The following is a 23,358-nucleotide window of genomic DNA, read 5'->3' as shown; positions in this document are numbered from 1 at the left end:
AATTTCATGGGAAAAATTTTCATTCTTGTATGGATTTCTTTAATTCATGGATTTGCTTCTGAGTAATTCTAAGTAATCCTTTGATCAATTTTTTGAATTCCATTTCTGGCATTTCTTCAACCTATTCACCTTCATATTCTAATATTAAAGTGTTGTTATTTTGGGGGTGTCATGTTGTCTTCCTTATTCTTATTTCTTGAATTGCTGTTTATTTTTAGGCATTTGTGGATATACTTGTAGGTTTTTTTTCCTCCCTGTGCTGGCTTTTGTCTTTGGACTATGCCTCAGTGGCTTAGTGGAATGTCACCTCTTTCAGTGTACACACCGAGGCATGTGCTTGGTGTGGCCAGGGAGCTCTGTTCAGTGCTCTGGGTTGAGGGGAGTGTCCAAGGTGACACCCACGTTCAGTGTAGTAAATCTTTTTTTTTTTTTTTTTTTTTTAAACTAATAACATTTTATTGGGGACAGGGCATCTGTCAGAATGGAAGGGACAGATAGAGAGCGCCCAGTCGCTCAGACTGGGGGAGAGTGAGGTTACATTGTTGAATGGAGAAAATACACTTGGGCAGGCCAGGCAGGTGGCTCAGCTGAGAGAAGAGAGCTGAGCGTGGGCAGGCCAGGCAGGTGGCTCAGCTGAGAGAAGAGAGCTGAGCGTACAGTCGTACAGTCCTTGTTTGGACTCCCAGTTTTTAGGGAGTCTCTTTATCCTCCCCCTTTCTTCTTTAGGATAAAGGGTTTTGTTAGAGTGTAAATTATCAAATTCCTTCCCAGGTTTCTTAGTGCCTGGCAGAGCAGAGGGGCTTCCCTTAGGGCATGTGTGAAGGTTTTATTGCCCATGTTATCAGGTCAGGTCACCCATTTGGTCCTGAGGAGAGAGAATTCTCCTGGGAGCTTTCCTTAGAGGAAGGGCTGGGACCACCTAGAAGGTTTTCAGGATCTGGGCAAAATGCTGAGCCTCTGGGGCTTCCAAACAGATGCTGGTCCTTCAGGCCCTTCTCACACAAATAGGCTAATTTTTTACTTCCTACCCAACATTCCATCCCCCCACACCATAATCTTATGGTGATAAATGGCCAAAGGTCTGTTTCCTGAAGCTACTTCCGAAGCTGACAAATGGGCATAGAGGTGGACGTGGGTATTTTTCTCTTGCTATCTATCCTATGGTGTTTCAGAGTGTCCTCAGGAAGCATTGTCCTCCTTGGTCCAGAGGGCTGGTCATCTTTCTAATGCGGTAGGCTGGAAGCCCTGTTTTAGAAGCACCTGGAGCCACATGACTTGTCTTCTGTTAGAGACAGAACAAACAAGGACATTAAAGCACAATAGTCTACAGAGAAGCGGAAAGAATGTGGACACTCTATCACCAAGGAGAGATGATCAGGATTTCCATGACCAGATGTGATGTTGGGCCAGATATTTTAGCCTTGTCTGATCTGGTCGTAGAGTTGTCTGGCCTTGTCCAAGAAAGCATGAACATGATTTTGTACCCATCTAGTTTGACTCTAGTTTGGGGCATTTTCTTGGCCAGCAGGTAGCAGGTGTAGGTCCTACCCGTTTTGAAGGACTGAACTAGCAATCCCTTTTTGAGAGCCCTAGTCATGTCAGCTTTTCAATGGATGAAAGCTGTGCTTTGTTTGTTTGTCCCAAAGGAGGGGGTTCTGCTTTGGCTTCCTGTTGAGAGCCTGATTTAGGAACTGTGCTATTTCCATGTATCTAGGAATCTGTAACCTGTAGGAAAATGCTGGGGCTCCCTGAAGTTTGCAGAAATAGGAATTTGCTGTATGGCCCATATATTTTACGGGGCTGGTTTTCTCTCCCCAGGGGTGAGTATAAGGGTTAAATAATTAACTCTCTAGTGGACAAGCTGTGCTCCCCTCCCGCCCCCAGATGCCTAGTAGCTACATTTTGCTAGGAAGTTAAGCTAATGTACAAGCACAGAGTCTCAGGCTAGGAAAGTAAACAGACTAATAAATCATTTACAATATATACAATATATATTTTGGATTATCTCACACCCTCTCAAGAGATAGGCCCTTTAAGTCCTTGGTGAGGACCTGTTCAGATAGTTGCAGGACTATCTAAGTCAGCTGTTATTCTAAGCCCTGTTTTTTAGGAACTAATAGGAAGGGCTTTTAGGATTATTTATTTATTTATTTTTATCAGAGGGAGGTTTAATCAGCTCTGCTGGGGTAGTCTTATGCTGACCTCCTCTCTTTCAAGAAGAACAATACCTGGGTGCTAGCCCCAGAAGGAACAATATTTATCCACGTTGCCACAAAAATAATACAAAGGATCCATGCAGTTCAGTTCTTGTTGTGAGCATGGATCCTGCAGCAATGACTCCCACCAGGGAATCAGGAAGTCCTGAGTGTGTGGAGCTGTCCACAGTGACTACCCAAAGACTCAGCCACACCCTGTGGCTTCCCTCACAGCCACAGTGTTTTCACAGTCCCAGAACCCAAGGCTCCCACAGTCATGAGCACCTAGCCTCCTGTCAATTCTCCCAGCCAGAGTCGGGCATCTCCTCTTGGCTTGTTGCTGGGCATGTGGACATAAGCTGACGCACCTGTTGCGTTTGTCCAAAATGGCGCCTGCCCTCTCTTGGCTAGCTACAGGATGCCGGTGCTGTGTGGTCAGGGAGAGAGAAATGTGCCCCCTTTTTTTCCCTCTAGGTTAGCAGGTACATTGTCCCCCTTAGGGCCTCAAGCCAGACTCACGCCAGGCTGTTCCCCATACCTTTATTGCTAGTGGCTTGGGCTGCTGCAGTCTTGCCTCACATCACTTTCCAAAGCTGGTGCTGTGGAGTTGTGCGTGTCCACACTCTCCACGTAGACTCACAATGTCCCTCTAATTTGCATGGAGTTTCCTCTGCAGATTTCTCCCTAACTCTTCCCTGAGATTGCACTTTCTCCACTTTTTTAAGCTATCTTCCCCTAGACTAGAGCAGTAACATCCCTCCCTGTTCTGCTCTCTTGGAAACCTTTGCTATTTTTTTTTTTTTTTAAGATTTGTTTTATTTATTTGAAAGACAGAGTTACAGAGAGAGGTAGAGCCAGAGAGAGAGAGAGAGAAAAGTCTTCCATCCGCTAGTTCACTCCCCAAATGACTGCAACAGCCAGAGTTGACCTCATCGGAAGCCAGGAGACAAGAGCTTCTTCTGCGTCTCTCACAAGGATGCAGGGGCCCAATGACTTGGGGCATCTTCTACTGCTTTCCCAGGCCATAGCAGAGAGCTGAACCAGAAGTGGTGCATCTGGTACTCAAACCGGCACCCATATGGGATGCTGGTGCTGCAGGCCAGGGCTTTAAACTCGTTGCACCACAGCACTGGCCCCGATAATTTTGTTTTGAGGACAGGATTATCTTGAGAACCATATGGAATGATCTAGATAAAACCTCTATAACATATAATAAGTTGCTTGTTTCCAACCATTTTCCATGAAAATGAATAAAGAAAGTGGAAAAATTACCTCCTGATGATGTCCTGACAAGGGAAACCAGGATGAGAGTGTACAGTTTCAAATTACTCTTTTTATCCCTGGTTTCTCCTACCTTTCCCTTTCCCTTGTCCTGCTTTCACTCAGACTCCAAAAGCTTTTTCAGAAGTTTACCTTTAGTTTAATTGGACAGATCTCAACTTGGTTTTTCATGTGCTATTTTTCTTACTCTTTTTTTTTTTTTTTGAGCTTTCATCGTAAATGTCTTAACTCCAATTGTTAATTTAAAAAAATATTTTTTCTCTCTGGTTCCTGCTGTGAAAATGGAGTCCAAACCATTTTTATCTGGGCAAGCGGAACTATAACTATTTGACCTATTTTTCAATTTCCCTATAATTGAGATTCAGCTATCAAAGTCAATTTAATTCTTGATGTAGAAGTTTTCTGGGAAGGTAAAATTAAATTACTGTAAAGAAGGGCAACAAATTTTGTGAAATATATTGGAAGGCTTAGACATATTAAATACAGATGTAAAAAGTACAGGCAGGCTGGCACTGTGGCATAGCAGGTAAAGCCTCCGCCTGTACTTGCTGGCATCCCAAGTGGGTGCCAATTCGAGTCCTGGCTGCTCCACTTCCAATCCCAGCTCTCTGCTATGGCCTGGGAAAGCACTATATGGCCCAAGTCCTTGGGATCCTGCACCCACGTGGGAGACCCAGAGTAAGCTCCTGGCTTTGGATCATGGCAGTTCCATGGAAGACCTCTCTCTCTCTCTCTCTCTCTCTCTCTCTGCCTCTGCCTCTCTGTAACTCTGCCTTTCAAATTAATAAATAAATCTTTAAAAAAAGTACAGGCAAATCTCAGTTGTCTACCCATGTTCAGGAGAAATTAGCACACACTGGTAATATTGAAAATTAACAGTGATGCTAAATAATTATTTATTGATGTTTTGGTTTTAGGCATCAAGCTAGTTGTTTTATATCCATTCTTTCTGGAGCCCTAGTCCTGTGAAAAAAATCTCTACCTTGCTACTCAGACTTTTAGAAAAGGTATTCAACATCCTGAAATGGGTAGACCAATTTCAATTTCAGCCTTGGTTACAATATGCCCCTCATTCCCATTGTCCATTGTGAAATTTGGATCCTTGCTGGATCTATGTGCGTTACACCTTTCTCTCTCCAATAGAAATTTCATTGCTTTCCATCCATATCTTGTGTTTGCTTCAACTTTTCTGACTTTATCCGTCTCCTTATCCTTCAATAATTCTACCTATTTTTCTAAACCTCCTACCTAACCCTGTCACTCAGCAGTTTCTACCTTTGTCCTCAAGCCTTCTAGGTTTTAGTCAGGATCAAGGGTGGGCATGGGGGATTGTGGTGCAGCAGGTAAAGCAGTGTTCCAAATCCCATATTCCAGGGCAGGTTCCAGTCTGGACCACTACTTCCTCCCATTGGGGCCATCTGGGGAATGAACCCATGTATGGAAGGTCTCTGTCCCTTCCTCTCTCTGTGTCACTTTGCCTTTCAAATGAATAAAATAGATCTTAAAAACTTACCTGAAGTGCTAAGACTCTAAATGTGCTCTGTCCCTAAATTAGTTTCTAATTCAGTTTGGAATTTCAGTTCCATTTTCTAATAGAGGGAATGTAATCAATAGTGGTTCTGTTTCTAGGCAAAAAGCCTAGCACTGGGAGCATATTTAATGCAGAAATTAATTGCAATACTTGGTACTGGTACCAAAATAAAAGAAAATAATGCCTTGGTAATTCTAGTAATAAAATGAAAACTATTCAGTAAGAAGTAGCTATTTTTCCTGAACATTTAGTGGAATGCGGTTGATGGGAATTCTGAAGGGAGCTTCTGAGTGCTTTAAAGATTACAGTATTTTATATTAATTGAGAAAAATCTTTCTCATATGGAAGATCACTGTAAGTATGCTGATTTATTAACCATATTTATACTTTTTGTTTAGACTCAGACATGGAGTGAAGAAAGAATAAGGCATTTTCTCTTGTATAAATATATCTCCTGTCTCCAAAAATCCTCCCTGTCAAGTAGCTTGTTTTTTCTTTTTTTTTTCTTTTTTTGACAGGCAGAGTTAGACAGTGAGAGAGAGAGAGAGAGAGAGAGAAAGGTCTTCCTTCTGTTGGTTCACCCCCCAAGTGGCTGCTACGGCCAGCGCACTGCGCTGATCCGAAGCCAGGAGACAGGTGCTTCCTCCTGGTCTCCCATGCGGGTGCAGGGCCCAAGCACTTGGGCCATCCTCCACTTCCTTCCCGGGCCACAGCAGAGAGCTGGACTGGAAGAGGAGCAACCGGGACAGAATCTGGTGCCCCGACCGGGACTAGAACCCGGAGTGCCAGCGCCACAGGCAGAGGATTAGCCTAGTGAGCCACGGCGCCGGCCTCTTTTTTGTTTTTTAAAGATGTATTTATTTATTTGAAAGAGAGTTAGAGAGAGAGAGTTCTGTCTTCAAATGGTCACATCCGAATCCAGGAGCCAGGAGCTTCTTCCAGGTCTCCCACGCTGGTGCAGGGGTCCAGGGACTTGGACCATCCTTCACTTTTTTCCCAGGAATATTAGCAGGGAGTTGGATCAGAAGTGGAGCAGCCAGGACATGACCAAGTACCCACATGGGATGCTGGAGTTGCAGGTGGTGGCTTTACCTGCTCTGCCACAATGCTGGCCCTGCTTTGTCCTTTTAAGTTGCATTTTAATTTTTGCCATTTAGTGTGTCTTGTAATTTTTTCCTTATAACCGTAAATTATGTACTGGGTAAAAGAAGCTGCTATCAATAGGCCTTTTGTAATGTGGAAGTAAGGCGTCAGGGCAGGGGAAGCACTCTGTAGCCCTAGGATTTTACAGTCTTTCAGGGAGTCTGTGTCCCTGGACTGTGAGTGTTTCAACAGCTCCTCCATTTTCCCCTGCCCCCATTAAGAGTGGGCTGGAGTTGGTGTGTTCCTTCCCGTAGTCCAGGTGAGCTCTGATGAAATCCCAGTAGACTAGGCTCTAAGTCCTCTTTTACATAGTTATAAAATGAAAATAATTTCTCCTCTTTTATATAAGTTATAAAATGATAATTTGTTCCAGTGATTCTAAGACTGCTTTTGCCCATGACCAGGCGTGTAAAACTCCTTATTTCGTGAATGAGCTTACTTCTTGAGCTCTTTCTCTCTGCAGCCTGTCCACAGTGTTAACCATTTGCTGCCAGGTAACATGTCTCTGCCCAACTATGTCCAGCCTTGTTGGGTATGATGATTTGCAGTTTCTGAATATATGCATGAAGTGAGGTGGTTAATGTGGGCTGGAAGAGAGTGAGACTGATGTGTAGCAGCTGGAGGAAGCGGAGGGGAAGAAGATTATGTGAGATGACAAGTGTGTTTCTTAATTCAGAGGACCTGGGTTACAAGTAGTAGAAATATTGTTTTTAGCAACTGGTTGTTATCCTCAGGTTTTAGTGCTGCAGATTAAATTAAATACCCCACCACCATGATTGGTTTAGTGGGAAGTTGAGAGAAATAATATTGGAGATTTATTCAGTAGTGATATTTAAAGCCTGCAGAAATATTTCCTTAAGCTTTCTAGGATGAGATGGGGTAAATCTTTTGTTTTTATTGGAATAATTTATTGTTTCCCAGTTATGCTAATGAAACCTTACATTTGTTATCATCCTTGAGGCTTTGGCCATGTCTTCATTTTATTTAAATATCTTTGGAAGCAGGGTCTTAGTTTCTTTATCTTTCAGTTCAGGGAGTGGAGGCTTAAGTGATTTGCTCAAAGTCTCACAGTTGGTTATCAATTGGTAGAGGTGCGATTCACACCCAGGTGAAACTGTACCACATCTTTTTTTCTTATACATTTTGACAATATGGTTAGCTTAACATTGAAAGCAAATGGTTATCTATAATTGCTGCCTTGTGTTGTGAAAACTTTTATGTTTTATTTTTAATCACATCTGAAAACAATGTGCTTTTAATCTTCTTTTTAAGATGTCAGTTCCTGTATTTACCCTTGGTGTCTTCATATTTTTGTTGCGCATCATTTCTGTGGCTAATTATCCCAATGGGAAAGTAACACAGTCATGTGGCAGAATGATTCCTGAACATGGTCACAGCCCACAGTCGGAGGTCGCTCACCGCATTTCAGTGAGTCAGAAGACATTCAGGCCAGGAGATCAGATCGAAGGTACTGTGCTGGGGTTAACTATTTATATTTTGAATTTCACTTGTTTACTGTTCATTGAATCTTTATTATTACTGGATTTGGACTATTACATTTAAATCTGTTGATCTGTTTTTATAAGATACCATCATCTTGTACTTCCATTTTTTGTTCAAGTAATAGAGATGACCATGTATACCTATTCCTCACTCAGAATAGGTTTTAAAATAAGTTTTATCATTACGTTTAACAATTTTTAAAAAAGATTTATTTATTTGAATGGCAGATTTACAGAGAGGTAGAAGCAGAGAGAGAGAGAGAGAGAGAGAGAGAGAGAGGGAGGTCTTCTATCCGCTGGTTCACTCCCCAGATGGCTGCAATGGCCAGAGTTACACCAATCTGAAGCCAGGAGCCAGGAGCTTCTTCTGGGTCTCCCATGTGGGTATAGGGGCCCAGGGACTTGGCCCATTCTCTACTGCTTTCCCAGGCCATAGCAAAGAGCTGGATCGGAAGTGGAGCAGCTGGGACTCAAACTGGTGCCCATATGGGATACCAGCACTGCAGGCAGCGGCTTTACCCACTACGCCACAGTGCTAGCCCTCTGTATATATATATATATATATATATATATATATATATATTTTTATTTTATTTATTTGACAGAAAGAGTTACAGAGAGATGTAGAAACAGAGAGAGAGGTCTTCCATCTGCTGGTTCACTCCCCAGATGGCTGCAACGGCTGGAGCTGCACCGATCTGAAGCCAGGAGCCAGGAGCTTCCTCCGGGACTCCTATGTAGGTGCAGGGGCCCAAGGACTTGGGCCATCTTCTACTGCTTTCTCAGGCCATAGCAGAGAGCTGGATCGGAAGTGGAGCTGTCGGGTCTTGAACCGGCACCTATATGCGATGCCTGCTCTTCAGGCCAGGGCGTTAACCCACTGCGCCACAGCACTGGCCCCTCCAGGGGGAGTTTTGCATATGTATTCTTGATTGCCTGATTCTATCTAGGATGTACCTCTTCCATTCCTTTTTGCAATATTACTAAATTTTTCACCTGTTTGTTTCTCAGTTACTTTGTCAGGACAACCGTTTAAAGGCTTCCTCTTGGAAGCTCGTGACGCTGAGAATTTGAATGGCTTTCCTGTTGGCTCTTTCTCATTGATTGACAGTCGAGTATCACAACTTCTGAATTGTGAAGACATACAGGTTTGTGTTTACTTTGAAACTGATTTGTTTCAATTTCCTTGGGTCTTCTCACTATGGGTTGGTGGTGGTTACAGGATGAATGATGAGACTACCTATGTGTTGCAGACATCAGAATAGATTTTCAATGATCAGACTTTCCCTCTAATTTTTTACCACTTGAAATATGTGTTTAATGCATAATTATCCTAGAAAAGACAGGGCAGTGTGAAGAGTTCTTAACTTGTGATGTCTCTGGCAATTGACTTTTATCATATTGATTTTTGAAGGGTTTTAATATTGAAGAAAGAGTTTTGGGGACAGTGGTCTAATTTTTGACATTCACTTATTCATTCATTCACTCATTCATTTAATAAACACATATACTAGGGACTATCTTGGGTGAGAGGGATATGGTTATGAACAAGACTTCCTTTTGCTCTTTGCAGAACTCATGCCCTTAAGTGGACATGGGACATATGGCACAAAAGTAAAACATGTGGTCCTAGGATAGACTCATAAGTAGAATAGTGTGATAATTGAGGTTACAGCATATGCAGAGTGGGTGGGAAGCATTGCAGAGGGAGCCACATAGGCTCGACAGAATTGAGAGAGAGCATCTTTTGGGGGGAATTTCCAAAACAGGCTTCAAATAATCAGAAGGAATTTGCTGAGTGAATGAAATGGAAAACAAGATTGTTCAAAAGAAAGGAATTACTAAAATATTGTCCTATGTATTTGAAAGCAGGAAATTTTTCTTTTAATGAGTGGTCTGCATTCTATTTGTGTCTGTTAATGGAAGGAGTATATTTGTAGTGTAAATGAAATAATGGGCAGCCTCATTATATTTCCAATATTTCCCAATATTGAGGAATCTCCTTTCTTAAATTTCTGATGACTGTAATTTATTCATGAGCCAGTTGCTAATGTGTTGTCGACCAACCAACATTTTCTTGTTGATGCCCGAGTCTTTGCTATAATGCCATCATCATGCAGTGATAAGCTGATTCACAAAATGATAGCAGTTCTAGTCATGTTGAGCTCCTGAGTGACTGAATGGTAGTTCCATTTTATTTCAGGGATCAGCTGTGAGTCATACAAGTTCATCTAAAAAAACAGAGATTAAAGTATATTGGAGTGCTCCAAGCAGTGCCCCAAATCATGTACAGTTTCTGTGAGTAGAAGAGTTTGTAACTTATAATGGTCTGTATCATTTTCTGTATCTATTTGATGTTCACCTGTATAGGAGAGGTTTGCAATAGTAATGATACCAACTTACTGATGTAAGAAATTCTTTCACTCTTTTGCTTGTTTATTTTTTTATCCACCAGTATATACATAGCACAAAACACAGATCTTCATGCCCTAATGGACACTTAATAGATAATTGTTGGGTGAATAAAGAATTATACAACTTTAATACTGATAAGAACTGGTGATAAATACTTGACTCTATTGAATATGGGTTAATAGTTTTTAAAAATTTTATCCTGCATTAGTATGAGAATACAAGTAAAACAGTTCCAAAATTTGGATGACTTTTTTTTGCAGTGTTTCAATTTACAGATTAGATTGTCAGGAAAGCAAAACCTTGGCATACCCCTCAGAATTATAGAATTCAGAAGAATCAAAATAATAATTCTTTCTTAATCCTATGTACAAGAGGAAATGGAATGTCACAAAGCCATCTAGTGATTCTTGAGTGATGTTACAGATACAAGGGATCTTAAAAGTTTATGGAAAATATGTTTTATGAAAAAACTACATGGATTTCAAAATTTTTTTCACCAAGATGAATTTACATTTTAGTTTTATTTTCTCACAAACTTTCTGAAGTACCCTTGTTCCTTTTTAAGGGAAAAATTACTGCCCTGATATGTCTCTGTTTTCTGCCTCCTTGTGTACACAGATCCCCAGCACATAGTAACACAGTCTTACACCTGTGTGTTAGGTGGAGTATGCAATGGGGAATGTGACCTCAGTGAGTTGATGCTTGCTTATGCAGGAGTTTGTTGCTATAGCTTCCTACTACATATGCCCTCTGGAAGAATTTGAATAGTATATTATGAAATGACTACTAGTGCATTCTTTATACATCAGGATGCAGAAATCTGAGCAGTTTCGTCCCTGAGTATGATATTCATGGCTGTTGTGAATGTGTCCAAAGAGTAGACAAGTAAGAAGAGACAGGGACAGAAAGGGAGAGCAATGAAATTTCAGCTAGTGATGGAGTAGAAGAGAGTCATTAGAGGCGACAAACAAAATCAGTACAATTGTTAGTAGTACTGGGTGCTCCCAGTTCATTTCCCAGTACTGTTACATTCTACTGTGTTCCCAGTTCATTCCCCCTTTTTTTCTTCTTTTTTTTTTTTTTTTTTAAATTTTTTTTTTGACAGGCAGAGTGGACAGTGAGAGAGAGACAGAGAGAAAGGTCTTCCTTTTTGCCGTTGGTTCACCCTCCAATGGCCGCCGCTGTTCCGATGGCAGGAGCCAGGTGCTTCTCCTGGTCTCCCATGGGGTGCAGAGCCCAAGCACTTGGGCCATCCTCCACTGCACTCCCTAGCCACAGCAGAGAGCTGGCCTGGAAGAGGGGCAACCGGGACAGGATCGGTGCCCCGACCGGGACTAGAACCCGGTGTGCCGGCGCCGCAAGGCGGAGGATTAGCCTGTTGAGCCACGGCACCGGCCTCCCCCTTTTTTTCTTTAAAGGTTTGATGTTATGATGTGCCATCATCAGGGTTCTGTCTAATCTTACCGGTACTGCATTTCAGAGCAACAGTTGTTGAGAAGTATAAAATCTACTGGGTGAAGATGCCTGGTCCTGTAATTTCCCAACCAAATGCACTTCCATTTACGACACCTAAAGCTACAACAGCATCTTTGTCAACGTTACCTCCGGTTTCCCATTTGAACAAATCCGTAAGTCACATTTTTATAACTTCACCAAATGAAATCTCAAAAACAGCACCCTTGGAAATAGTGGTTCTATGATTGACAAAATGCATAGAGAAGTATCCGTACAAGATTGAGGTAGCAAATTGTGTTCTCTGTAGGATCTGAGGGAAGGTGTCACTGCAGCATTATGAATTATAGGTCGGAATAAAGAGAATGTAGGTCCCTGCATGTCCAAGATGTGATTATGACTTTCCCATATAGTCTATACTAGTAGTGGGTATGTTTTCATTTGGAGACAAATCTGATGAAACCGTTTGCTTTCCTTTTCGCCCTCCCTTCCTCCCCTCCTTCCTTCCTTTCTCATAACCAAATGTCAAACTTGGAAAAGGAACTTAAGCTAAATTTAGATATGATTTGGAGAACATTCTTGAAATGGTGATACAACTCTTAGATTCTATTTCATTAAAGCCAAAGAATACTAGGGAATTCTATGTGCTGAACTGTGGAAAATCTCTTGCAAGCTCATTGGGTAGAATTCCATCAGGGATTTTGATTCAAAAGAATTATGACTGAACAAGCATACTGGAAAGGGCAATGCCTCTTAGAAATATTAGGAAGACTAGTTTCACTGAAGGAGATTCTGATAAATTCGACTTCTTACTTCAGTAATGGGTGTAATGGGAGTGCCTTCAGACAAGTTGTCACAGTTGAAAGGAACAAGCTTAGACCTGAATACTGACTTGCCTACTTTCTATATGTCTTTGGACAAGTCACTTGACTTTCAAAGTTTCATTTTAAGAAAATCAAATATCGAGCTCTTTAGTATCATGTGAGAATTAAACAAAATAATAGATGTAAGTTTTCTTAATGTGCCTTGCTCTTAGTAAATGTTCAGTGTACATTAGTTTGTTTTTTCTTCCTTCTTATGCATTTATACCTGTTTGTTCACTTAGAAAAGACCAAGTAAAGCTTTTTAAGCCTAAGTAATTTCTGATTTTGTTTGCCTCCTCTTCTACATTTTGTAAGATGCATATGGACATTATATTTGATTAAATTATTAGGAATGCTGCGCTCTGTTTGACAGTATGCCTAGACTTACTAATAATCTAATGCATCTATTTGTACTAGCTTTCAGTCCAGTCTTAATGCTTATTTGTTTAAAAGCTTTTTTAGAATAATAATCAATCAGTTTGTACCTCAGCTGCCCAATTGGCATCTGTGGACAATATTGTTGTCCATTTAGTCACTTAAAAACATTAGCTCTTTTTGGAGCTTTTATTGTGTTTCTGTGCCAAGTTTATAACCTCTGATTATAAGGAGGTCCATTCAGAATCATAATAATCCAGCATTTTTAGAGCCAGAAGAGAGCTCAATTCCCCTCTTTTATATTGAGATTGTAGGAACCCAGGGGAAAAAAAATTCTTTGGCCACCTTAATGGAGTAAAGAAGAGAGCAGAGACCAAAGTCCATGATTCCTAGTTTCTAGTGACTTGTTTCTTTCTGTCTACTATGATTTGCCTTTAAGTTCCCTTATTTCTAGTTCCATGAAGTTAATGTTTAGCTCTCTCCTGAAATGCACTGTCACAGATCATTGTAATGAGATCTGTTGCCAAAGTGCAGTGATGATATTTTCTTTTTTTTGAAAAAGATTTATTTTTATTTCATTTGAAAGATAGTGTTACAAAGAGAGAGGGAAAGACAGGGAGAGAGATCTTCCATACACTGATTGACTCCCAAAATGATTGCAACGACTGACTGGGGCTGGGCCAGACCAAAGCCAGGAGCCAGGAGCTGCTTCTGGGTCTCCCACGTGGATGCAGGGGCCCAAGCTTTTGGGCCATCTTTCTCTGCTTTCCCAGGTGCATTAACAGGGAGCTGGATGGGAAGTGGATCAGCTGGTAATTGAACCAGTGCCCATATGGGATGATGCCATAATGTCATCCCCAGAGGTGCTATTTTCTGAGACTCTCACTCTTACATACCATTCCACATCTGAGTTAAATCACTGCACATTGCTGCTTTTTTTCTACCCTAACTTGCTGCTTTTCTTCAGAATGGTGATAAATATCGGGGTCACTTTTTTCTTATATTATTTAATTATCAAATTTAAACATGAATTTTAGAAGTTGAGTCCAAAATTTAAACTTGCCAAGGGTTCGCTTATTTGCCTTTTAAAATTCTATCTCTGAAAGTTTGAAGATACCTGTTAGACAAGAATATCAACATGGACTTAAATATTTCCTAGGAATTGTCTTAAAATTTGCCAGAAACTAAGATTGTTATTTAGTCTAGTGGTTGAGGTTCTGGATAAGACACCCTTGTAGCTAGGTGTGCCTGTGCCTGGGTTCAATACGTAGCTCTAGTTCCTGAATCCAGCTCCCTGCTAATGTAGACTCTGTGAGGTAGTAGTGATGGCTGAAATAATTGTGTTCCTGCCAGCCACCCAAGAGATCTGAATTGGATTTCCAGCTTCTGGCTTTGGCCTCATCCAGCCCTGGTTATTATGTGCATTTGGGGAATAGACAAGCAGATAGGAGATCTCTCTCTCTCTCTCTCTCTCTAATAAATTACAAAAAATACCAGGAAATTTGTTCTAGAATCTACATATCTACATAATGTTGAATATTTTTTATATTAAAGGAACTTTGATACTGTTATGCTGTTGCAGGCCAGCTAGTGTTATGTTTCCAAATTTTAATTAAAATTAAAAGTTTATAACACAACCACTGCTCTGAGCATTTCTAATTTGGGGTGTTTCTTTTGTTGCCTTGTTTGAATCCTTATTAGGAAGAAGTATTCATTCTCATTAAAACTCATACATGAAGGTAGTGGCTCTTCTGTCTTTGGCGATGAATCACTTGTTTGATAATGAAGATTTTTTTCCCTTGTCATTTTTCTAGTTCAGTGCCTCAGAATGTGGGAACAAGAAGTTCTGTATTAGGAGCCCTTTCAACTGTGACCCTGAGAAGGATCGTGCTTGCGTCTTCTTATCCTTCACAAGAGATGACCCGTCGGTGATAGTTGAAATGAGCGGTCCCAATAAAGGATATTTATCCTTTGCATTTTCTCATGACCGATGGATGGTTGGTACTTCTCACTTACATAAGTGGTAGTGAAAAGAGAATCACTGGAGTGGGCTCTAATTAGCAGTAGATTGGCTGTTTGTTCCAGAGGCATGTTACCACACTGACATGTGGGATGGGAAAGGAGAAACTCACTTTGAACACATTCTAAGTTAAACAACATTGAGTGTTTCATTGATGTAATAACTGGACAATTACATACTGCTAAGAATAGGCTGTCCTAAGAAAAGTTAGGAAAATCATTTTATTTCCAGTGGATTTGCCACATTATGTGTGTCCACCTCTGTGATAAAACAGGAAGCTCAGTTAAAAAAGTTGCTCTACATAAAATGTTGTTTGTAATGCTTTTCTAACCACAATTGTTTATTTAAATGCCGTGTTTCTTCTCTTGGTGTCCCAGTTTTGGTATCACCAGAACATTTCTCAAACAGGATTAAACCTGTGTGTCCAGGTACAATGTATTAATTATCACTAGGTTCCCTCATCAATCTGCTGGAGGCATTTGTTTAAGCCTGTTCTTGCTCTCCCTGAGTGGTGCTGAATGGATTCACGATTCCATAGGTGGCAGCCTTGTGCTATGATGTGGAAAACCAGAATGCTGCAAAAACATTTTGCTTCCCCAGGAAAAAGAGTATTGTGTCTAGGACGTGTGTAAATCCTCTTTAGGCAGAGTTGGCAGTAGGGAGCAGGGATGATCATGATTTGAGGAATTCTTTATTTCCATATTAGCAAAGGCAAGGAATCTTTCCTTGAGAGTTTTTTTCCCTGTCAGGGTTTAAACTTAAAACTACTTCTTTAGGGTATCATGTTTTGTTTTGTTTTATTTTATTTTATTTTATTTTATTTTATTTTATTTTATTTTAAAGATTTATTTAAAAGGCAGGCATATATAGAGAGGAGACAGAAAAGGAGAGAGAGAAGGAGGGAGAGATCTTCCATCTGCTGGTTCACACCCCAAATGGCTGCAATGGCCAGAGCTTGGCTGGTCCAAAGTCAGGAGCCAGGTGCTTCTTCCAGATCTCCTACATGGGGTGCAGGGCCCCAAGTGCTTGAGCCATCCTCTGATGCTTTTTCCAGGTGCCTTAGCAGGGAGCTAGAAACTAAATGGAGCAGCCAGGACTTAATTGCACATATGGGATGCTGGTGAGGTGACAGCTTAACCCTCTGTGCCACAAGGACAGCCCCTCAAAAATTTTCTTTGTCAAAATAATTTTCTTTTAATTCATTGTTCCATGGTTTTTCTTTTGAAATATCCTCACTTAGGACATTTTGAACTTTTCCCTTTCAACGCGGCTTTTATGGAAAATTTTATACTTGCTCAAATGATGCCACACTTGATCAAAACACTTTTCCTCCTTCCATTAGGTAATTGCCCTCAGCCCCGTAGCTATTATTTTAGGTCTTCTCAGTGCTGGCAAAAATGAACCAACTTCGATGCATGAGATGGATAATGAGGCTGGGTTAAAAAGAAAACACGCCTTAAAGCAATAACAAAAGATGGCCTTAATGCCTGTGGTATGAACTGAAAAAAATGACCATGAAAGCAATTTGGTAGATGATTCCAAAAAGAATCAACAATGATGGCTTTGTTGAATAAATCTGTGGTTTTGTCAGGTTCATCTCTGTGCTATAGCATGCTACAGTCAAGAAAAATTTATTCCAGCACTTCATAGCCAAAATTCGCACTATAGTATACCATCACATTTTCTTTTACTGTCTACAAAGAGTCTGTGAGTAACGGAGAAAGACAATACTACTGCACTGAGTGTGGTGATAAGTGGCCTATGGGTAAGCCAGGTATTTCTGTTCTAAATTGTAGGTATAGAGGGCACAAATGCATGTATCTCTAATTCATGATATATTTATCTCACTTAGAAATCTTATCTTAGAAATAAGTGCTATCCTTATTTCTAGGATAGTACTCATCAAAAATGTTTATAAAAAAGACTTAATTATGCAGGTGTAGTTGATTTACAGAGCAATCCTGTTTAATGACTAAAGTCATCTGTACACCTGTTTGCTAAAGTTGGGGGGAATGAATCATCCTCAAAATATATTTTTAAGTGATATTTCTATTTTTGGTTGCTATTTTTAAGTTTTAGGGCATTTTTATGACCTTGGTTTCTTTTGGGTATATAATGTAAATTTGAATATTGAAGGTATCTGATGATAACTAACTGGGTAACCTAAGTTATACCTTTTTTTCCATTTGGTTTGTAATTAATGATAGCAATTATTTTGTTGTTAGACTTCATCACTAAAATTCATGAAAAGTGTGATTTTCCATATTTCTGCTAGTAATGAGTTGCTAATATTTTAATTTGAACTGAAATTCCAAGTACCAATGCCTTCCCTGTCTGAGATATTTTGCTAAGCAGTATAAAAGGACTTTAAGGAGCTTATGGCATAATGGAAATAAAGCATAAAAATTAAAAATACAAACTTTATTTATCAACATAAGCTCCATCAAATTCAAGACACTTCTGTAAGTGAAGGCAGCAGCCATTTAATCTATCCCTAAAGAGCTGAAGGTCTTTGGAATTCTCCTGTGTCATTGCAGCCTTTTTTACATTATCTACTAAAGAAAACTGGGCATCTTTTAAAGTTTTTTTTTTTTTAAGGTTAGGAAACAAATGAAGCCTGAAGGAGCCAAATCAAGACTGTAAGGTGGATTCCTAAAGATTTCTCATCAAAACTCTTGCAAAATTGTCCTTGTTGGATAAAAATGAGCAGGAGCATTATCATGGTAAAGACTCTCTGGTGAAGCTTCTAGGGCATCATTCTGCTAAAGTTTTGACTTTCTCAAAACACTCTCCTACTATGTTCATTTTTTGGGCCTTCAGAAAGTCAACAGCAAAATGCTTTGAGTATCCCCCTAACTGTTGCATGACCTTGCTCCTGACTGGTACATTTGCTTTGACTGGACCCCTTCTGCCTTTCTGTAGCCATGGATGTGACTGTGCATTGTCTTCAGGACCATGCCGTTAATGCCCTGTCTCATATCCTGCTACAGCTTTTTGAAGAACTGTCTCAGAATCTGAATCCCACTTGTTTAAAATTTCCATTGAAAGCTGTGCTCTTTTCGGCAGTTGATCTGGCACAAGAGTTTGGGCAACCAGTGAGCAGGAGAGTTTGCTCCACTTTGATGTTTCAGTCAGAATTGTGTAAGATAACCCATTTGAGATGTTTATGATGTTGTTTATTATCTTTTATTAGGGTGCACACAAGATTTTTAATTTTCCCCTTGAAAATTGGTATAAATGTTCTGCTGCTGTAGGCTTCATCATCTTCTTCTTCTTCTCCTTTTTTTTGAAATATTTATTTATTTATTTGAAAGTCAGAGTTACACAGAGATAGGAGAGGCAGAGAGAGAGAGAGAGAGAGAGAGAGAGGTCTTCCATCCGCTGGTTCACTCCCCAATTGGCTGCAACAGCTGAAGCTTCACTGGTCCAAAGCCAGGAGCCAGGAGCCAGGAGCTTCTTCCAGGTCTTCCCACGCAGGTGCAGGGGCCCAAGGACTTGGGTCATTTTCTACTGCTCTCCCAGGCCACAGCAGAGAGCTGGATGGGAAGTGGAGCAGCCGGGTTTTGAACTGGCAAGTGGGTTTCATCTTCAACATGATCTTGTTCTTTCTTAAAATGAATCCTCTATTTGTAAATGAGTGATTTCTTTGAGGAATTGTCCCTATTAATATTTTGTATAGCATCAGTGATTTTTCCATTCTTCCACCCAAGCTTCTCCATAAATTTGATGTATGTTCTTGCTTCAATTTTAACAGAATTCATGTTTCTTTTGTAAGAGTTCTTTTCAAACTTATGTCCTGTCCTCATTAGTACCACAAATTAAATCCTGTTCAGACATGTAGTAAGTTAGAATGCGTTTATTTTGGTGCAAATAATTTTTGAAACCATGCACGGTTTTTTCAAAATATACATTCTCCATGAACCTTTTGAAGATCCCTTCTTTAAAGTCCATCAATTATAACATTATTAGCTTCTATTCTTTTTGTTCCCCTGCTGAGTAATAAAAAAAACCAGAATCTAAGTTTCTCCTACAAGTAGTCAGAGCAGATCACTTCTGCTACCCTGAAGGATGATTTCTCCCTACCAGCAAAGCAAACAATCTGTTCTGCAGCACAGACCAGCTGGCTGTCTTCTGATTCAATTCTCTTCTGACAGTATCTACCTGAAAATATTGTCAGACTCCACAGGTCACCAAAAAGTGCCCTCAATCCCCTTTAGATACCATTGCAATTCCCAGGTGGTTTTACCTGAGCTTCTGACCAACAGGCTATAAACCAGGGTTCCCACAATCTCCTCCTCTGGTTTCAGTAATTTGCTGGAGTAGCCCACAGAACTCAGGGAAACACATCTACTGCTTCATTGTGAAGGATGTGATTAAGGAAGCAGATGAAGGCACACGTGGGGCAAATTATGGGAGAGGAGACAAAGAGCTCCCATGCTCTCTGTGCATGCACCATCCTCTAGGAACCTCCACATGTTCAGCTATCAGGATGCTTTCGAAGCCATATACTTTTAGGTTTGTATGGAGGCTTCATCACATAGGCACAATTGATTAAATTGTTGACCATTGTTGATTAACTTAATCTTTAGATCCTCTCTACTCCCTGGAAATTTTGAGATTAGACCAGATGTCCCAGTTCTTGAATCCTGAAGCTGCTTAGTGTCTGCCAGCCACCAGTTGTTTCATCAGCATACAAAAAAGGATGAATCACTTTGGAGAGTACAAGGATTTTAAGGATTATATACCAGGATTGTACCTGCCCTGTATAATTTTACTCTACATATAATCTCTCCCTGGCTGAACTCTAGGATATTCAGTCTTGACATCTCATGGACTCCAGACTGATTTCTACCTGTTGGCTGATCTCATCCAGATGGGTGTTCCTGGACAACACAAATCAACATGTATAAATTGAACTTACTGTCTAACCTCCTAATGCCTTCTTGTGTTCTCCAGCCTTAGTGATCAACAATAATATTAAAAAACAGCTACCATTGTTGATTGCTAGGTTCTTGCTAGGTACTGTCCTAGCCATTTTATAGAACATCTTGTTTATTTCCCACCATCATCCCTGGTGATTCAGATAAATTTTCACTGTGACTTAGATTCCTCCATTTCTCTTACCCCTTAGGTCCTTCTTACTCCCATTTCGATCTTTTTGTTTTAAAAAGTTTTCATATATGTAAAAAATGGAATAAACAGTACAATGAAGACTTGTGAGTCTTCTACCTAGATTTGCCACTTTTTCTCTGTATGTCTTCTATCTATTGCAACTGATTTATGTCTTATATAAAAATATAAAAATTTTTCCCTGAACTATTTGGAACTATGTTTACTTGTGTATATCATGAGATTTCATCCCTCAATTTTTCAGTATGTGTCTCCTAAGAATCGGGACATTTCTTCTACATTGAGGCAATCTAACAGATGTAATAATTTTTATGTAATATACAGTCTAAATTCTGATTTCCCCAATTGTCCTAATGAAGTCCTTTATGGCTGTTTTTTTTTTTTTTTTAAGAAAACTTGTGATCTAAGATTCAATTAGCTATTATTCAATGCATTGTTATAGCTCTCTGGTCTCCTTTTCTTTAGAACAGCTACCCTACCTTTTTTCTATTTTTTTTTTCTTTTGGGAAAGCTCTTTTGTAGAATGTTCTAAAATTTATATAATAGATTCATGTTAAAATTTTTGGTACAAGCACTACATAAGAGATGTTGTTTGTACATCAGTGCATCCAATCAAAAGGTGCATATCAATTCATTCTATTACTGATGCTTCAATGTTTGATTATTGGTGTCTGTCAGATTTCTGTAGAATATATTTTTCTTTGTAATCAGTTAGTAATGTGTGGGATGAGTATCATTTCAACAGTATGTTTCATAATAACCTATTATCAAATGGTTTTAGCATTTACTGATGTTCTTTCTCTGAATTGGTTGTTAGATATGTGGTTTGAAAATGGTGATTTTCTAGGTGTTTATTAGCTGTTTATTTCTTCTGAAGAGAAGAGCTTTCTTTTCATTGTGTTCCCCTTCCTTTTGGATTATTATTGGGACCTAATGAAGTCCTTTTGTCCACATGTTGTATTTTATTTCCACTATCCTTCATTTGGATGGCTATATTGACCATTATGTGGCCAATGGGAACCCCTTCAAGCTGGCTTCTGATTTTTTTCATACTATTTGTTAAACTCTTTACTTAGTATAGAGTTAATTGTATATGTATAAAGTTAATTGAAAATAGATCTTAGTAAAAAATAAGGATGGGAATAGGAGATTGAAGAGTAAGAGGGGTGGGAGTGTGGATGGGAGGGGGATACAATGGGAAGAATCACTATATTCCTAAAGTTGTACTTATGAAATACATGAAGTTTATATTCCTTAAATAAAAGGTTTCTGGGAAAAAAATGATGTCCAAAAATATTTAATTTTTAGAGTTAAGGAGTATTGGAGACTAAAAGACATATAGAAATTAGACTTCGTGACTAAAAAATTTCTTCTTGAATTCACATTTTTTTGTCTGAACTACATACCATTGAATATGTTGAGTGTACAGTATTTAATGATGGTATCTTCCTTCTTAAAGTTACCAAGAGTATCCCATACAATGCATTATATTCACATGTTAACATATGTAGGATGTTGATGTTTATTGACAAACATCTAGGACAATGTTCATGATAAGATAAGTGAAAAAAAAAAAGGAAATGAAACTGTATTTTTCCATTTGGGAAGGAAAAAAACAGGTACAAATACAAATAGGTTTAGATGAATGCACACCAAATTTTAATAGTGGTAATCAGTTAGTGATGGGTTTATGGGTATATAAACATGTTATATGTATGTTTTTGTCTATTATTTATAATGCAGTTTTAGTGCTTTTTTAGTGTAACAAAATTATTTCTAATTAGTGAATGGAGCAGTTCTCTAGAATTTATTATATCATTCAAGATTGAGTCAGTAAATTATGTTTTTTATTAAAAATTAAAAATTATTTATTTGAAAAATAGAGAGAGAGAGATGGAGAGAGGGAGAGAGTGAGAGAGAGAGAGAGAGAGAGAGAAAGAGAGAGAGAGAGAGAGAAAGATACAGACAGAAAAATCTTTCACCTGTTGGTTCACTTACAAATGCCTGTGACAGCCAAGGCTGGGCAAAGTTGAAGCCAGAAGATGAAAATTCAGCCTGTGTCTACCATGTGGGCAGCGGGGAGCCAAATCCTCAGGCCACCATCACATTCTGCCTCCCAGAGTGTGCTTTAGCAGAAAGCCAGAATTAGAAGTGGAGTCAGGACTCAAAGCCAGGCAATCTGATGTGGATGTGGGCAAAATAAGTGGAATCCTAACCATTGTGCCAATTGTCCACCCCGGTAAATTATATTTTAAACAATCATATAGTATTTGATTTCATTAAGGACCTTTAATGAAAGTTAATATGATGCTGACATTCCTTTAAATAATTCTCATTTGTAATTATTTTTCAGGGTGATGATGATGCTTATATATGTATTCATGAAGATCAGATGGTGCATATACAGCCTTCCCATTTGACCGGGCGAAGTCACCCTGTGATTGACTCCAAGGTAGGAGTGGAAAATTCTAAGCACCTCCACCTGACTGGTCCACCTTCTTGCTATGTGACTGTCATGAGGGCTTCTCTCCATGATAACTCCAATTCCCACAGTTAGCAGCTTAGCCCGAGGTGGCATGGCAGCAGGTCCCTCTCTCATTGTGATCCCTGAGAAACTTTTCTTGTAGAAAAATTTGAATTTTTAAAAAAGATTTATCTTATTTATTTGGAAGGCACAGTGACATACAGAAAGGGAGAGAGAGAGGAATCTTCCATCCACTGGTTCACTCCCTAAATGTCCACATTGTCTGGGGCTGGGCTACTCTGAAGCCAGGAGCAAGGAACTCCATCTAGGTCTCCCTCATGGGTGGCAGGGGCCCAAGCACTTGGACCATCTTCTATTGCTTTTTGTAGGCACATTAGCAGGGACTTGGATTGGAAACAGAGAGGCCAGGACTTGAACCCTTGCTCTGATATGGGCTGTTGTTGGCAGCTTAACTCACTGTGTTACAGTGCTGAACCCTGAAAAACACTGAGTTTTTGGTTGTGTCACTAAGTCCTTTTTGGTGCATCTTACAAAAAAATGTTTTATGGTTTGTTGAGATTGTCAGAACAGCAGCCCCTTTTCAAAGATTAGAGATAGCTTTTAAGAAGAGGCCTATGTTAGTGACAGAGGAGTTTCTTTACTAGTGAGGAGGGCCACACATGAGTATGATAAAGACTTGACCTTGGGCAGTTGTCTTAAGTGCCCTTGGATGGCGTTTGTGCCAAAGGTGGGCTATTTCTGGTAGAGAATTACCTTTTTCACAGGACAATTGACAAACCAATGAGCTTTGAAGAAGTAGTAGTCATCATTTAATGACATAGCAAAGTGTGCTGACCAAACGGTAGCTGTCACTCAGTGACATAACCATGCTTTGCTTTCCCATGGGTTTAACTCCCACAGCTGGCTTGGAGCTTCTCCCTAGTTCCATGTTAACTGTTGGCCATAATGATTTTTTTCAGTGTTTCC

The 23,358-nt window shown here is 39.7% G+C and overlaps 1 protein-coding gene across 1 annotated transcript in view; it reads left to right on the top strand.

Annotated features, from left to right (window-relative positions):
• The window catches only part of FRRS1 (ferric chelate reductase 1), a 52,404-nt gene that overhangs the window by 4,958 nt on the left and 24,088 nt on the right, over positions 1-23,358 (top strand). Inside the window, exons 2-7 of the mRNA XM_062191809.1 lie at positions 7,423-7,618; positions 8,664-8,800; positions 9,856-9,950; positions 11,548-11,695; positions 14,572-14,754; positions 22,261-22,359. Coding sequence (XP_062047793.1) covers positions 7,423-7,618; positions 8,664-8,800; positions 9,856-9,950; positions 11,548-11,695; positions 14,572-14,754; positions 22,261-22,359 — 858 coding nt within the window. The remainder of the gene's footprint in view (positions 1-7,422; positions 7,619-8,663; positions 8,801-9,855; positions 9,951-11,547; positions 11,696-14,571; positions 14,755-22,260; positions 22,360-23,358) is intronic.

Source organism: Lepus europaeus, chromosome 5, assembly GCF_033115175.1.
Source record: "Lepus europaeus isolate LE1 chromosome 5, mLepTim1.pri, whole genome shotgun sequence".
Lineage (NCBI taxonomy): Eukaryota > Metazoa > Chordata > Mammalia > Lagomorpha > Leporidae > Lepus > Lepus europaeus.
The sequence above is the reverse complement of the archived record's forward strand: the minus strand, read 5'-3'. Positions and strand labels throughout refer to the sequence as shown.